Below are 16,154 nucleotides of genomic sequence, written 5' to 3'. Positions count from 1 at the left end.
GTCTTGACTTTAAATATTTATAAACCCGTATACATTTTTCACCTCAGTGTAGATACTAGTCTTTCAGAATAAACTATTCGACATGCGTTTTTTTTTAAACAAAACCTTAAGTTTATCATTCAAAATTCTACGTCTTGTCATTTCGGAGAAAAGCAACCTCTCCTTATGTATTTTGATAACATTTATATAACTTTCTGAGACCACAAACCAATGCTGAGGACTGTGAAATTTTAGCGATGAGAAATGCAAACAAAGGTGTATGACTTGAGATTAAACTGCCCATGGAAGATAATTTTTTATTATATATTTTATATAAGGATTTCCCAATGAGGTCAAGATAGTATAGTAGTATAGTATAGTGAAACAGTTAAGACTTTCGTTTACTACAGAAAGCAATAAACCAGACCCAAAATCTGCAAACTTCTTTTTAATCCAAAATTGAAATGTTTATATAGATTAGCAACAACATTAGTTGTAGTTTACCTGTAATAAGACAGAATAAGTTCTCAAACAGGATTACAAGTTTGGCAAGTTTATTTCTTGCCAGACACAAATACACGTTACTTGTTTTTGTCTGTGGCAAAAAGTGGTACTTGCAAATCCAAGTATGTTCTTAGGTGGTGCCAAGAACCACTGTGCTGTACAAAACAGCACAGAGAAACTTTTAAGGAAAAAAAATCAAAAGGCACTTCATTTATTTGGTCAGACCTTATTTTTATTGAGTTTGGACAAGAGGAATCAATGTGGACTCCCCAGACGGCATCCTTCTTAATCCTCCTCCTCGTCGTCAGCTCCTCCAGCTCCGCCCTGACCCTTCTTGGCGTTCTTTCTCTTGACGCGGCCGGGGCGTCCACCACCATAAGGAGACCTCAGAGAGAAGTCGATGTGCTTCTGGCTGTCCAGGCGAACCACAAAGGAAGGGATGTTCACCACCTGTTTGCGCACACTGCCAACACAGGAAGTAAAATATTTTCAGAGTACATTTAAAACTTCTTTTAATTTTACACAACACTGAAGATAAAATAAAATAGCTAAGGTGAAATTATCCATAGCAGGCTTCATTCACGAGGAATTCTTGACACCACAGAAGTTCTGACCCATTTATTTAAATCATCAGCCTGATTGTACATGTTCACATAGCAGTGAATGCTACCAATTGCCCGAGGTGCAATCCCCCACGCCTTACCTGCCAGCCACATTAATGGCACAGTCTGAGGCCTCATCAGCGGGATTGGCTCTGGGCAATGCTTACTGACAAGGTATACGGTTTTGATACCGAAGTGACCTTGCTGAATAGTTTAATTGATCTCAACGAAGAGAGCTACAGGTTGGTGGTCCTCTGATGGAAGAGGAAGCAGGGACAGTTTGTCATGAGTCCCTTTTCAGACTTATGGACCCTTCATTATTTGATGTTTAGTAACTTACCGGATGTGTCTCTGGCGGATAAGAACACGGGCGTGGTGAATACTCTTGGCGAGTCCAAGCTTGAACACCTGTGTTTGGAGCCTCCTCTCCAAGAAATCCTCAACTTTCAGACCCAGGATGTAATCGAGCTTCATCTTACCCTCATCCAGCACACCGATTCTCACCAAACGTCTGAGCAAGGCATTACCTGGAAAAACAAAAACCACCAAAATTTTAAACAAAACTGTGTCACATGCAGCACATAACATTATTTGGTCAAATGGCCTCATTGACGAGGAATTCTTGACACCACAGTGAAGTCTGACAGTTTAGATTTAAATCATTGGCCAATATATATTATATTTCTTTCATTTGTTTAGCCTACCTTCAAACAGACGCTTGGGTTCCTTCTCATCCAGGGTGAGCAGCTCTCTGGCAGCTTTACGGATCTTGGCCAGAGTAAACTTGACCCTCCACACCTCACGCTTGTTCCTCAGTCCATACTCGCCTTGAGATGAAGAACAGTCAACATTTAGAGCAGTTTAAAGAAAGAGGCTAAGAGCATGACTCAAACCAGACTTTGCTGTAGTGAAAGTGCTAGCAGCATACCGATGAGTTTCAACTCCTGGTCGAGACGAGACTTCTCGAAGGGACGGCGGGGAGTGACATAAGTCTTACGACAAACCCAACTTTTGGCAACGGGCATGGTGGCTTACAGTGCCTGTAATGTGGAGACAGAAATGTCATTTTAAGTACAGTTTAGCCTTTGTTATTGATCAGCGCAGATCAAGATGTGAAATTTTCTTCACAAAACCTTTTGTCAATGCTGCTTATATACATGGCATACCTCAGGTGCACTATAGCAGTGAACCTCAGTGTGGTTGCAAAACAAGTGAGGGATTGTAAAATGACTTCTTTTGATCAAATAATACCTAAAAATGATTGGCGGCAGCAGCATTTTTTAGCTAGTATAAATGATGGCAAGTCTGTTTGAGTATTAGTTGTATTATACTTCTGGTTAATTAAATTTTACAACCAGCAGCAGCTGGGGGTCACAAGCCTCTGATGCTGTGATTTTGAGAGTCAAAACCTGAATAAATTGGGAACTACTGCTTTATAGGACAACTAAAACTTACATTGACAAAAGAAATCTAATTCATCCAAGTTAGTTTTACTTTCAGGTACCAAAGTTTTAAATGCATTTTTTACCCTAGTGCAGCCCATTCACAGCATCAAACAATAAAATCATGGACAATAATAAACTTATGTTTTGTTGAAATTTTCATCCAAATGTACGATCGAATAAAATAGAAATAAACTTAAGATCAATACCTTTACAGAAGGGTGTTAATCCAAGTTTTTAATCCAAATATTAAAATTAGTATTATGATAAAACACTGCGTTTTCAGGTCGTCTTTTAGGAGATAACATTTCTTGATCAGTAAAAGCATGTGTAGTTTCACAAAAACTGTTACAAAATTACTGAAATGGAGAGAAAAAAATGACCCAATAAAAACCTGTTATAACGTCAATTCAACCACACGGGTAGGCCTTGAGCCGTAGCGCACCACGTTGTTTAACAGCATTAGCATTAGCTTAGTCTGACATTCTTTACTTAAAAATCAAACGCGTAACTAAATGTGGGTAATTCAAAACACTCGTTTGGTCTTCATTTCATCTCTTTCCAAAGCTTGCTTATATATAATTTCAAATGCAGTTAATGTTTGTTGTTATAAGACGAAAAGAGGAAGCTCATACCTGCTTCGCTCAGGCTCGCGTAGTAAAGAGGAAGTCGAAAAGCGGTAGCGTGGTTTTATATAGCTTAAGTAACACTACATATCCCGTCATGCCTCTCGGCGCCGGACCGGAAAAGAACTTGTTTGGATGTCGCGCTCTGTTGGTGAAAAAGAAAAAAATAGCTCAAAGACATTTTTGACAACTCATACATTTTGTTTCCGTTTATTTTGTGGCAATTATATTTACGCTTCATGAGTGATCTAATCACGTTTCACATCTGTAGACCCTTTAAAATGTTTTTTTTCTTATTGCAGTGTTACTTTTCAATTGTTTCACAAGTGGTGAGAAATCTTACAAGAAGCTGTGTGTGATAGTGAGAGGGAAGTAAGATGATCAACTCCAGCAGGAGGACATGGATTACTATTTATAAAACTCTGAAAGGAGAGCCTGAACATGTGTTTCTGTCTGTCATCCTGCATGATCCACTGATGGACACACAGAAGCTCACTTGTTTTCTCTTTCACTGCTTTATACCCTGTCCTTTCCGGACAGAAAATTTGTTCTTTTGAGGATTTTCATCGAGTTTTTGGCTCACCTGTGTGGTGAAACACGATTTTATCCCTCTTTCCCTTCATCTTCAGGATTTTTTTTTCTTCTATCTGGATTTTTTTCAGCCTGGTTTCCTGCTCTCCTGTGTGCATACACGGTTTTCCTTTTCCCCCTGCTGTCCTCTCTCCTTCTCCCCTCCTATCTTCCTTCGTTCCCTGTTTTTCTTGCGTGTGGTTTGTTTTGGGGTCATGCTCTCCTCACCCACTGTGATCCTCCAGCCTTATGGACTTTCTGTCTACCCACAGACAACCACATGCTACCCCAGCATAGTTCAGGTAAACTCTTTTGTTTGTTCTGCAACGTCACATGAATGTTTGTCACGAGTCATTAGAGGCACAATAAACAGGTAGAGTGTCCTCAGATTAATAGGCCAGAAAAACGCAAGAAGGACTTTAAAGTTGCAAGACACAATCCTTTTTATCTACGGATAAATTTGTATGATTTGTCCAATAAAATGTCAGAATGAATCAATTATTTAGTTTTATTAAAACAAGAGGATCGTTTTTTAAGTTTATATTTTTTAAATAATGTAAAAAAAGATTTGATTTTTCAGTTATGTAATAAATAAAACACATGAAAAAAATGAACATTTTTCTCCTGGATTAGTCTAAATTACTTTAGTGATTCATTAGAGAAATAATCATTGACGCCCAATCACAGCTTTGTAAAAAATAATAATAAAAAAAACCCTGAACAGTAAGGACACATTACATGTTATCTTTAGTCCAGTGGTCTGAATGAGACCAGCACCAAGTGTCCCTGACATACCACTGATTCCAAAAGGCATCTGGCATCTCTCCACCTTGTCACTATGCTTCACACCGGAGGTATTTTTAGTCCTCTTCTCCTGACCTGATAATCAAGAGGTTCTGTCACATATATGTCTTGGACTCCAGTCAGCTGTAAAACTCTGCTGTTGTGCGTTTAAACATTGACACGTCAAGCCTACATTTAACATCTGTCCTGCACGTCAAGGGTTTACTCTGAGGAAAAAAATAAAGAAATTTATTTTCGGTAGATTATTTCTTTGTTGTAACAATGCTTCTTGACAATAAATCTTATAGCGGGCACCTGATTGGCAGCAGGTGGTGGTACCAGAAGCTCAAAACAAGAGTCAAAAACAACAAAATAAGTTGTTTGACAGAGAAGATTTGGCTTATTTTTTTCAGCTCTACTGATCATGCCACAAATGTGATCATGATCATCATTGATCATGATGATCATGATGATCATCACATGATCATCAAATGATCATGTCCTTACAAATGTGGAACCATTTTAAATGGCTTTTCAATTTTATTGCCAAGAAGCATTGTTACAAAAAAGAAATAATCTACCAAACACAAATTTATTTACTTTTTTATGTTAAGTTCAAGTTCTAGAGTGAGGTGCTGTTTGAACGTGGCTGTAAGTTCAGTTCCAGCTGAGGAATGAGGCACTTCATCTTGAAGTTTTTTTTTTTTTTTTTTTGGCATTTGTAAAATCACAAAATTCCAACATCTGAACCCATTTGTTTCAAGTTTCAGCAGATGTATTTTGATCTCCATTCCTTGATTTTGATAATTCTTTGAATATTTCCACTTCTTTTTTGAGCTTATATAACCTAAACTCAACCCAAAAAACAAAACAAAACGAAAAAAAAAAAAAAAAAAACAGAATTTGCTGCATGGAAAAACTAAAAGATTGGTGGAATAAAAGTTTCCCCTAATAAGCAGCCAGTAGAAGTGAAACGCCACATCTGCAGCTCCTGTTGTCCTGTTGAGTAAATCCTGCAGCAGCTGTCGCAGAAGGCACCTGGCTCCAAGCCGTCGACCTCTGACCTCCAGCTGACAGCTGAGGAAGGAGACGAGACAGAGAGTGAACAAATGGCCATCCAAAAAAAAAGAAAAGAAACAGAGCTTGTGTCTCTACACTTGCTGACACTGAGATACTGGATCAGGCCCAGCAGCTGGGAGCTACAGGAACTCTTGTTGGAAGAAAGAAAGAATGACTGATAGTGAAATCTAACCGGCAGCTTTATCTTCACTCACCTGTCATGAATACATCTGCATGAAGTCACTGCAGTCACATGTCAGTTGTTTCTTCAGATAATTAGTTGCCTATTAGAGTCCTGGGAACCAGTTCCAGTATGTTAGAGATAATGAGGTGTGATCTGTCTGTTTCTTGGTCTGCAGAGTGACTAAAATTAATTCATTTTCATTTAAATTCACAACAATGATTCCCTGTCTTGTTCATGAACATGAATTTTATTTGAAAAAAAAATGATGCAAGTGATGCAACAAAGTCTCAAACAGGATGTTATTTAGAACAAAACATTTTCACTCTTGTTTTTATTTTTACTCTTTACTTACATTTCACTATCTGATCAAAGATTTTAGCATGGTTCATACTCTCTGTTATTATTGGCTGCTGCAATACAAACAAAAGATTAATCATGTAATTGTTTGTCTTTGCATGTGAGCTTGTCTCTCTGACTTTTGGTAAAATCTCTCATAAAATGACCAAACAGACTTAAATGAAAGTCTCCAAATATAATGACTGGATGAACATCTATACCCTGATCCACAACTGATTCACTTTCTGAGCTGGCTGCTACCGCTAGTCAAACTTAGCAGACCAAAATGGAAATAGCTCAATTGATTTGACAGATATTGAGCTAAAATGTGATGTGGTAGCTGAGAGTCATTCCCAACTCATATTCTGAGCATTAGCAGATTGTTTATTGTGTAACCACCAGTTTGTTATTTATCTCTGATCCTGACCCTGTGCTCTGTGTAAAAGATAGATTTAATCTGAGCTGCTGTTTGTGGTTAAAGTGAGAAGAAGTAAAGTTCTGTTTTGTTGGAGCCATTGTGGTGTCTGGTTAAATTCGGCACCATAAGTAATTCACCTAGTTGCAGAAAAATTATCATAAAAAAGACATTTTCACAACATGGTTCACAATAGAGGGGTTTAATTTGTGGATTTCTACAGTAATGATATGTAAAATATAGTATATTAAAAAAGTGAATGAATTGAAATACATTACTTGTTCTCAAACACTAATGTTGTTTCCATCCTACTAAAAAATTAAAATATATATATTTTGCCAAATTTTACTAAATACCAGCACTGTAATAAAAAAAAAGTTTTATATGAGGCAAATTATTTGTATAGGAGCTTAAGTCAGAGTTTGAAGATCAATGATTGACAGTTTTTCCTGGATTTATTTCAAAATTAAGATAAATTTCCTTGAGAGTTGTTCCTGATCTTTGATGTTTAAAAAGATTTATCAGCCAAAAGCAACGTTTACCTCAAGCGAGATGACGTTCAGATTCATGTTTTAGAGCAGAAGAAATGTTTACCCTGATTCATTCTTCATCCTGAACTCTGAGTTTTTATTAGTTTGTCTGGTGCTGTCGGCTTAATGAAGTGATTGACAGTTACAGATGTCAACAGCTGGTGTGGCTCTCCTGTTCTTTAACAGTTAGTGATTGGTAGATGAGTGGCTTGTATGGCGGGTGGGGGTCTTTGGGGGTTGTCTGGCATTAAAACACACAGCATTTGTCGCACAGAGCATCAGAAACAGACGAACACAGGAAGAGGGTAAGACTGCTTTTATTTGTTTCAACTTTAGGATTCCTCATCTGTGACGTCACATGGTTCTGTTTGAACACACAGAACTTTTTATTTTTAATCTAAGAAAAATAATTCTGCCAAGTGATTCAATCTCCAGTTTGAGCTCATTTTAAAACATTTTCCTTTCTCAGTGAGTCTAAAGAATCAAAGATTTGCAGTTAAGTTAGCACAATTAAGTGAACATTTCCACGATGACAAACTAATTTCCTTTGCAGCAACCTGAAAAAGTTTAATCTGAATGTTAAAACCTGTTAAAAAAAAAGAAGAGTGAAAAAAATCTAGAGCAAAATATTTCTGACTAAGTTTCCCCCCCAAACAGAAACAATTTAGTGTATTTAAAATATGAAAATAGTAGATATTTTTAAAAATTTTAAGCAGATGCTAAGAGTAGCTACATCTGATTACATCACAAAGCTGTTGTTAAATGAGTGTAAACTTTAAATATTTAAAGGCTTAAACAGAAGATTTGGCAGCTTTTAAAAGAGGACTTTATCAGAATTTTACATAAGTCTGAGAATAACTTTAAAAATCAGACATTTATTAGGTTTCTCTGTTTCACTTAGGCTTTTTCCTGTTTTTTATTGTCTATATCTCCCAACAAATTTAATTCAAAAATAAATTTAAAATAATAATTCCCCAATTCTTTTGAGGTGGAGTTTCTGATATAACGGTCTTTTGTGGTGATTTCTAAACAAAGGAACAAAAAACCTAAGAAGAAATAAATGCTATGGCAGGTGACAAATATTACAGAGTGTAAGTTGTGGTAATCGCAACACAAAGCACGTAGGTATTTACCAACCTTGATCAAAGTGACCTAATAATATTAATAATTAACCAGAAATCAAAATGCAAGGTTTTATTTGTCACTCTGACACTTTTAGATTAACATGAAACATTCTTTTGATAATGTTATAATATACAAGGATCACTTTTGAGAACATAGGTGGACTGTCCAGGAAAACGTGGAGTAACGAGGTGAAGAAGAGAGTCCAGAGGTTCAGCACAGGTTGAACCACTGAGAGATAAAGTTTAGAGACTGAGACAGTTTGGACATGTCCAGAGGAGGGACAGTGGGTATTGATAGAAGGATGTTAGAGATGCAGCTGCCAGGACAAGGACAAAGAGGAGATAAATGGATGCAGTCAGAGAGGACATAGAGGAGGATGACTGTGGAGAGAGGGAACAGATGAAAGAACAGGATATGGATCATATGGACCTTTCTTTCAAGAAGAACGCTGCAGCTTCATATATAAAATTAGTTGAAATGCTCCTTTATTCTGCATCTCCTTGTTTGATGTTCTTTTTATTTTAATCTTCATCTCCTTCTCCTCCTCTCCACACAGGGGGGCCCCGCCCAGGAGGCCGGCCCCAGCAGCGGGGACCCCACCCTTCCTCAGGTTTACGCCCCACCCCCATCGTACCCACCACCTGGTCAAGGTCCGGCAACACCCGTGGGCAGACTGACCGCGCTGGATTTCAGCTCCGCTCACCACAGCTCCGAGTACCCAGACCACCCTCAGCTCCGAGTCTATCAGGGGCCCCAGCACGAAGGGCCCGACCCGCTGGCCCCCAGCAACACGGTAGGAGCGGCCCTGAACAGAGATGATGGAATTCACACAGAGTCCCAATAAAACATGATCCTCGGTCGGTCCATGTGACAGAAGTCTGTTCAGATGTCCTGAAACATGAGCAGATACAGGTTCTCTCTATATTTAGAGTTCTTCCTCGTCCTCCTCCTCCTCCTCCTCCTCCTCCTCATTACCACCTTCTAGAGAAAGGTCAATGAACAGCTGAGACAAGACTTGTTGAAAATAAACATTTCCTTCCTCCCTTCTGTCTAATTTTGCTGATAGTAAAACAGATCCTGTTTCCAGATTACAGCATTTTATTTGTAAATATTTACATTTCAATTGTTTTTTTAATTAGATCACTAAAACAAACTTATTTTGTCAAGTTTAAGTAAATATTTAATGATTTCTTAGTGAAGCTGTGTCAGCTTATTGAACAACTCCTGAGGAAATAAACTCGAAGTGGAAACAGAATGAAGTATTGTTTGAATTAACACTTTAGTTTCTGTTTAAATAAGACCGACTCTGTCTCCTGCTTCTGCTGCAGATCTCTCCTCCTCTTCTCAGACAGTAAATTGTTTTGTTTTGTTCTGTGGCCCCGTCTACATATTTTATCACTGGAGCCTCTGACAAAGTTGGGTCCGAGCTGACTTTCGAAGGGAAAGTTGAGACTTCAACCCGGAGGGAGGGGGACCAGATGACCCCCCCTTTTCCCCCACTCTGAAATATCGCTCAGGTCCAGAACACAAGTCTGCATCGTGATCTCTTGACACCACCACCTCTCTCCCCCTGTGTGTGTCTGTAGATGTGTGTGTGACAGTCTACTGTAGTTAGTCACAGTCTGAGGCACTAAGTGCAAAATAAAATGTTAAAAATGTCACTAACACATTTTCATTATAGCTCACTACCTGAGTGTAAAATCCTAGTTAAAAATTTCCACTAACATTTTATTAAACTCACTGTTCTTACATTTTGCTCATTTTTACTAAACATTAAATTTAAATGCTAAATTGCAACAAAAGCACTGATGGTGCTGATAATGCTGCCAAAGATGGCATTTAAATTTTAAAATCAAAATGTGTTTATTGAAAACAACAATGATGATAGCTGTGGTCCGGCAGTTTGAAGTACAGCTCAGACACTGGCCGCAGCTGCAGGTTTGATGTCTTGTTGGGAAGTGTTAGCATCATTAGCAGGATTAGCGGTTGCTATAATTGCAGGATTAAGAGCCGCTCACCAGCAGAAAATGCTGCATTCCATTCTGAATAAACTTTAATATTTAGGCACAACATTTACAGTTAACTTATGCATTTAAATTTACACATTTAGACATTTAAATTTAACATTTAGCAAAAATTGGCAAAATGAAAGAACAGTAAACTAATTAACAACAAAATGTTTGAAAAAAAATTTTTACTAGGATTTTATGCTCAGAAAGTGAGCTAAATAATGTAAATGTGTTTGTGACATCTTTTAACATTTTATTGTACACTAGGCGCCGCATTTACTGTATGTGTGTATTCCCCTGGATGAATGCCCCTCTCTATTCCCTTCTTATTAATTTTGCCCCATGATAATTTACCTTTAACCTTTGGCAGAGGCGCAGCAGCACTATGACCTGAGACTGACCCTTCGGTTTTGACCCCTTTGTTTTCCTCTCATCACCCTCCTCATTTTCAGCTTCTTGCGCACCGTCTCTGCCTTGTTCCCTCTGGTTTAATGTGATCTGTCACCGCTGCACTGAGGCCTCTTCACTCTTTATTTGTCTCTTGGTACTAGAATGCTAATACTCGAGTCTTGAAACTAAAGTTCTTACTTTAGAATAACCTTATTTTTCTTTCCAATTTTTTTTTTTATTTCCAGGCTCTTGTTCATTTGCTCTTAAAAGTATTTTTAACTTTTTAATATCCTGGATGGTTGACAATGTTACTTAACCAGAACAAAGTAGATGTGCAGAAATGCGTACACACCAGCATTGTGGTGCATTGTGGGACAGTGAATGTTTTGTTTTTGGCACATAGGGTCTTCTTGTGGTTCTGCATGGGCCAGTTTATACACACAGATGTCACAGTGTACAAAAGTGAGGACGTTTTTGTGTAGCGTTATTTATTGTTCACGTTAGTACTAAAAATTCTGTGCTTAACTTTAAACTACAACTTATATTTATATATTTTGCTCCCAAACATCCAGATTTAAAATGGTTTTAATCATCACTTCTGCAAACTTTCAGGTCTTTTTATTTGCACTTATACTTACACTTACTTGCTTTCAAACAAATTATCTTATCAGCTGTGACAGTATATTATGCAATGTGTCTAAAAAAGAGTCAAGTTAACAAGTTGAGGACAAAATAAGTCATTATCTGAAAAGCTATGTCTTTGATAATTTAAAAAAAAAGTAAACACCTGACACATAACCTAAAGTACAATATCCTTTAGTTGGTTGTATGCCAGGTAACCTTTCAAAACACCTTGTTTATGCTAAAATATAATTGTTTTTGGGTAAAAATGTGCTATCCAGTATTTTTCATAGTTTCAGCTAAAGAAACAAGAACAAGGTCAACAAAAGGTAACATAGTTACAAGAAAATTAGTTACAAAACGACTTAATTAGTGGGTAAATTAGCTAGCTATTAGTTTGGCTAGTTAGCTAGACGCTAGCTGGAAATATCTAAATATTTATAAATTTATTGATGTAGAATAAATAAATTTAAATTATATAATTTGAAATTAGCTAAAATAGCTAGCCAAAGTGCTGTGACTTTGGCTAGTTTTAATATATCCAATTTAAAATTGATTATTGGTTAATCTGTGTATCTTGATTTATACAAAAAACATCACCTATCACAAGTGAAGCTCAGTCATATAAACACAGAAGAGACACCTGAATGTTTCACTCAAATTTAACACAATTATTTTTAAAATCTTATTACACAAAAGTGTACTCCCATGCATACACTGTATTTAATGTAATTACACTTGTTTAGATGCTTAGTTAAAATTTCACAAATGTTTTTTTTTTACTCTTGATCACAGTTGAAGTGAGCACATAGTTTTATTTGAATATGTTTTATATTTTTGAGCATCAGTCTTTCCAGCAGGCATGGATCCACAGACACTTCACTAAAGTTTAGCCCCCCCTTACATTTGCCTGAGAAGGATCACTGGTTGCTGAATGCTTGTTGAACGTGGTTTGGATCACTTGTTCTGGTGAAAATGATCTTTGCTTAATGCCATGTGATGCTTACAACTGAATCTTTACACATGCTGAAGTTTGTTGAAAAGTGTTGCTGAAATAATTGAACTGATCTTTATTTTTTGTGCTTTTCTAGTAATGCTTTCTTCCATTTTTTGTTACATCTGTCTCTCATACTCCCTCCATCTTGTTTTTGTGTTTCTGTTCCATTGCATCCTCCGTTTTTTGGTCTCGTCCCTTTTCTTCTCGCTCATTTTCATACCATCTCGCTGTCAAGGAGGATGCTTTGGCTCCTGTTACCTCTGACCCCCAGTCGCTCAGCGTGCCGGGGTCATCGGGCGGTGGAGCAGGAAGTGGAGGTGAGGAGGAGAGCCCAGGGAAGGCCCAACCAAAACGCCTCCATGTCTCCAACATCCCTTTCCGCTTCAGAGACCCGGACCTCCGGCAGATGTTCGGGGTAGGATGTTCCTTCTGTTTCATTACACTGAGTCAGAAAACCTCTATTGTTACGTTATTTGAACACTTTTGTTGTGAAACTTCGCAGCAATTTGGCAAGATCCTTGACGTAGAAATTATCTTCAATGAACGGGGGTCAAAGGTCAGCAAAAAATACTTATTATTATAGATGGAGCTGAAACAAAAAGATCTTTTTAAAATAAAATAAAAAATAAATCCACCCAAACAGGGCTTTGGATTCGTCACGTTTGAGAGCGCTACTGAGGCGGACCGAGCAAGAGAAAAGCTGAACGGGACAATTGTGGAAGGGAGGAAGATTGAGGTGAAAAGAGATTCGTTACTTTTTTGTAGGTTTCCCCAACAGTCAACATTTTTATTTTGCTGTCTTGTTTGTTCTCAGGTTAATAACGCCACTGCCAGAGTAGTTACAAAAAAGCCTCAGACGCCGCTTGTAAATGGGGAACTTTCAAGTAAGAAACACCTCAGTTCACCATATTAGCTCAGAATCGCCTCAGTTCATGGAGTCTGTTTTCAAGATGGAGGCTAAATACCTGATCTTATTTTTTTTGCAGCTTCAGGATGGAAGATCAACCCTGTAATGGGGGCCATGTATGCACCTGAACTTTATACAGGTGAATTACTGCTTGGAAATGATCCATTTTAAACATTTCCATACTGATTAGAGTTAATTTGTTTCCCCTTTTCTGTTTAAAATTTCTGTTTAGTTGCCAGTTTTCCTTATCCAGTAGCGACTCCCACTTTGGCCTATCGGGGTTCTGCGCTGAGGGGTCGGGGACGGGCCGTCTACAACACGATTCGCTCTGCAGCGGCCACTCCTGCTACTGCTGTGCCCGCCTATCCTGGGTAAGACCCTGAGTCCATACCTGTGGAGCCACAATAATGTTAGAGTCAATACCAGTGGTTCCCAATCCGGGTCCTTGAGGGCCACCATCATGCATGATGTTTCAAACACACCTGCTTTGACTAAATGAGTGGTTACAGTAACTTATCTTTTTTCCAGGGTTGTCTATCAGGATGGATTGTACGGAGCAGAAGTCTATGTAAGCAGCTACTCGATGCTCACACAGTTTCTGTTTCAAGATTTGTTCTTGCACTGATGCAATTTTATTTTTCACACACAGGGCGGTTATCCTGCAGCTTACCGAGTGGCTCAGTCAGCATCTGCTGCCACAGCAGCCTACAGTGACGGGTAGGCAGATAAATAAGAGAAGTTGTTTAATAAAACTTATTTCATTGGTTTTAACAACGTGATACAAATAATTATTTTTATATGAAATTTTGGATTGTTTTAACATGAAATTCTTGTAAAATTGCTGTTATGTGAACTGTTTTGAGCTGTTTTAGACAGCTGCTATCTACTCTTTGAAAGACTGAAGATACAGATTCAACTGAGATTGTTCTAACTGCTCTACAGAATCACATATTCCAGCCTTTCCCATTATTTTTTATTTCATTAGAAACAAAAAAATAACAATTCTGTAAAAAGGTTGCCATAAAAAACAGTTAGTTTTAAGGATATAGCTTAAACTTGCATGTTGTCTTGTGTGACATTTAGTCAAAAATCTTGACAGAAAAAAAACACAACATTATTATTAGAGATTTTGGACAGACGGAATTCTGTTTTTTTCTCAAACAAGCAATTGTAACAAGCAAAGTGTAACTGAACATGGGTCCAATAACTAAAAACTTCTTTTGTCCATTTTCTATCATTGGTTAAAAATGAGGCTAGGATACAGTGAGCTACAGCTGACCAAAAAGTTTGCTTCGCTAGCTCATAATCCATAAACAATTTAGCTTCACTAGCACTAAACAGCTACAAGTAAAATTAGCCATAATTATCACTAACAGCTGATCACTAGCTGCTAAGATGACTGTCACTCAATCATGTCTTTGTCTTCTTCCAGCTGAAGACTGGTGGGACTGAAACAAACCTGTTGATTAGTTTGTTAGTTAGTCGACTTAAAGTTGGCGAAACTTAATTTAGCAGACGCTTATTAGCCCACTAATGGTTTTTATAGTTAGTGAAACAGCTAATCTGTTAAATGAAACATCAGTTTGGCTATCTGACTAGTGAAACCACACCCACCTGACTTTAGCGTGGCCATTAATACGAAGCTCCAGGAGTGTGCAGGTTGTTTGTGAAATTGGTTGGAGGCACTTAAAGTCAGCAGTGTAATGTAAAACAACCACAGTAAGAATGGGTGCACCACAAGGGTGTTTATTGAGCCTTCTAGCCTTCTGACTCATGACAGCTCTAGCCTTACCAGCTTAGTTCACAGGTAACACCCTTGTTGTAGACCTTAAAATCAACAATGATGGGTCAGCTTACAGAAAAAAGCATACAGCAACTCACATCCTGGTGCACAAAACACAATCTGACCCTGAACGCTACTAAAACCAAGGACATGGTAATTAACTTCAGAAGGCCCGACCATTAGCATTAACCGACTCAATTAGCAGGCTCCTGATGCTCCATCTGACCACCAAGTTGACTTCAAATGACAGTAAAACACACTTTTTGTTTTTAATGTTAAGCAGATACGGACGAGTTTACGCCACAGCCGCGGACCCCTATCACCATTCAGTTGGACCAACGGCCACGTATGGAGTTGGGACTATGGTGAGCTGAGTCCAAACATTTATGGCTCCTGATTTACATAATGGGTCTTTCTTACACCTGGTTCCCTTCTTCTGTCAACAGGCTAGTTTGTACAGAGGAGGGTACAACCGCTTCACCCCGTACTGAGTGAACAGAGGAATCAGAACAGAGGAACTCTGGGACAGACAGGACGAGTTCTGAGATCTTAAAGCTTTAGAAAATATGGAGTCTCCGTCTCTTGGCCTTCAGAGAGAAACCAGACTGTTGTTTTAAACGCTGTATTTTTCTGCTGTAATTTATTTTTTTTATTATTATGTTTTTGTGAATTTAAAGAATATTAAGAATCTGAGATGTTAGCTGGTGTTAAACACTGTGAGGGGTCAAAGTGTACAAAACATTTTGTTCCATAATTAAATTTTTTTAGTGTGTGTGTGTGTGTGTGGGTGGGTGTGTGTAAGAGAGACTCGAAACAATATCACCTCTGAGCTGCTGTTTCTCTGGATTTTATTGGTTTTTTCTGTTTTCATTCTAACAATCTACCTCTCAAACTCCTGTAGCTTTTCATTTAGATTGGTTGTAGTTTTCTTCTTCATCCTTCTTTCTGTCTGTACACATATTCTGTTTTCTTTATCTGATGTTTTATATTCAAGCTCTTCTGTTGTAGGATACCTTTCTTCTCTTTACTCCTGTTATATTTTCTGCTTATTTCCTTTTGAAATATTGAACAGTTTTCTGTACTGATGACTTCATTTTCTGTTCCTGTTGCAATTTTTTTGCTTTATTTCTTGTTTCCTTCTCTAAATAAAAGCTTTTTCCTCTTTTAATGTGATTCTTATTTTCTTAAGCATTTAATTTCAGACATGGGTTGATTTTTGTTTTTAATGTGTTGTTTTGTTGATGAGCGACTTTAGAGAAGTTATTTGCAACCAAGTAATTTTAACTTAGTGT

The 16,154-nt window shown here is 37.8% G+C and overlaps 2 protein-coding genes across 3 annotated transcripts; one reads left to right on the top strand and one right to left on the bottom strand.

Moving 5' to 3' along the window:
• Positions 1–693: 693 nt before the first annotated feature.
• Positions 694–2,125, bottom strand: rps9 (ribosomal protein S9). The gene is made up of 4 exons (XM_014012698.1): positions 2,014–2,125; positions 1,790–1,912; positions 1,426–1,612; positions 694–946 (listed from the first exon to the last, which is right to left on the bottom strand). The coding sequence occupies exons 1-4, from the start codon at positions 2,108–2,110 to the stop codon at positions 769–771; spliced, it is 585 nt and encodes a 194-aa protein (XP_013868152.1). The 5' UTR covers positions 2,111–2,125; the 3' UTR covers positions 694–768.
• Positions 2,126–3,580: 1,455 nt separating this feature from the next.
• rbfox1l (RNA binding fox-1 homolog 1, like) lies at positions 3,581–16,030 on the top strand. Of its 2 annotated transcripts, none has more exons than XM_014012695.1 (12): positions 3,581–4,025; positions 8,712–8,948; positions 12,408–12,587; positions 12,675–12,728; positions 12,816–12,908; positions 12,987–13,056; positions 13,159–13,218; positions 13,312–13,450; positions 13,608–13,647; positions 13,729–13,796; positions 15,143–15,227; positions 15,309–16,030. In XM_014012695.1, exons 1-12 carry the CDS (start codon positions 3,939–3,941, stop codon positions 15,351–15,353), a joined length of 1,158 nt encoding a protein of 385 aa, XP_013868149.1. In that variant the 5' UTR covers positions 3,581–3,938; the 3' UTR covers positions 15,354–16,030. The 2 variants fall into 2 exon arrangements, with proteins under 2 accessions (XP_013868149.1, XP_013868150.1); XM_014012696.1 differs by having other exon boundaries at positions 3,587–4,025; positions 15,146–15,227.
• The last annotated feature ends 124 nt before the right edge of the window (positions 16,031–16,154 follow it).

This window comes from Austrofundulus limnaeus, unplaced genomic scaffold (assembly GCF_001266775.1).
Source record: "Austrofundulus limnaeus strain Quisiro unplaced genomic scaffold, Austrofundulus_limnaeus-1.0 Scaffold93, whole genome shotgun sequence".
Taxonomy (NCBI): Eukaryota; Metazoa; Chordata; class Actinopteri; order Cyprinodontiformes; family Rivulidae; genus Austrofundulus; species Austrofundulus limnaeus.
The sequence above is the reverse complement of the archived record's forward strand: the minus strand, read 5'-3'. Positions and strand labels throughout refer to the sequence as shown.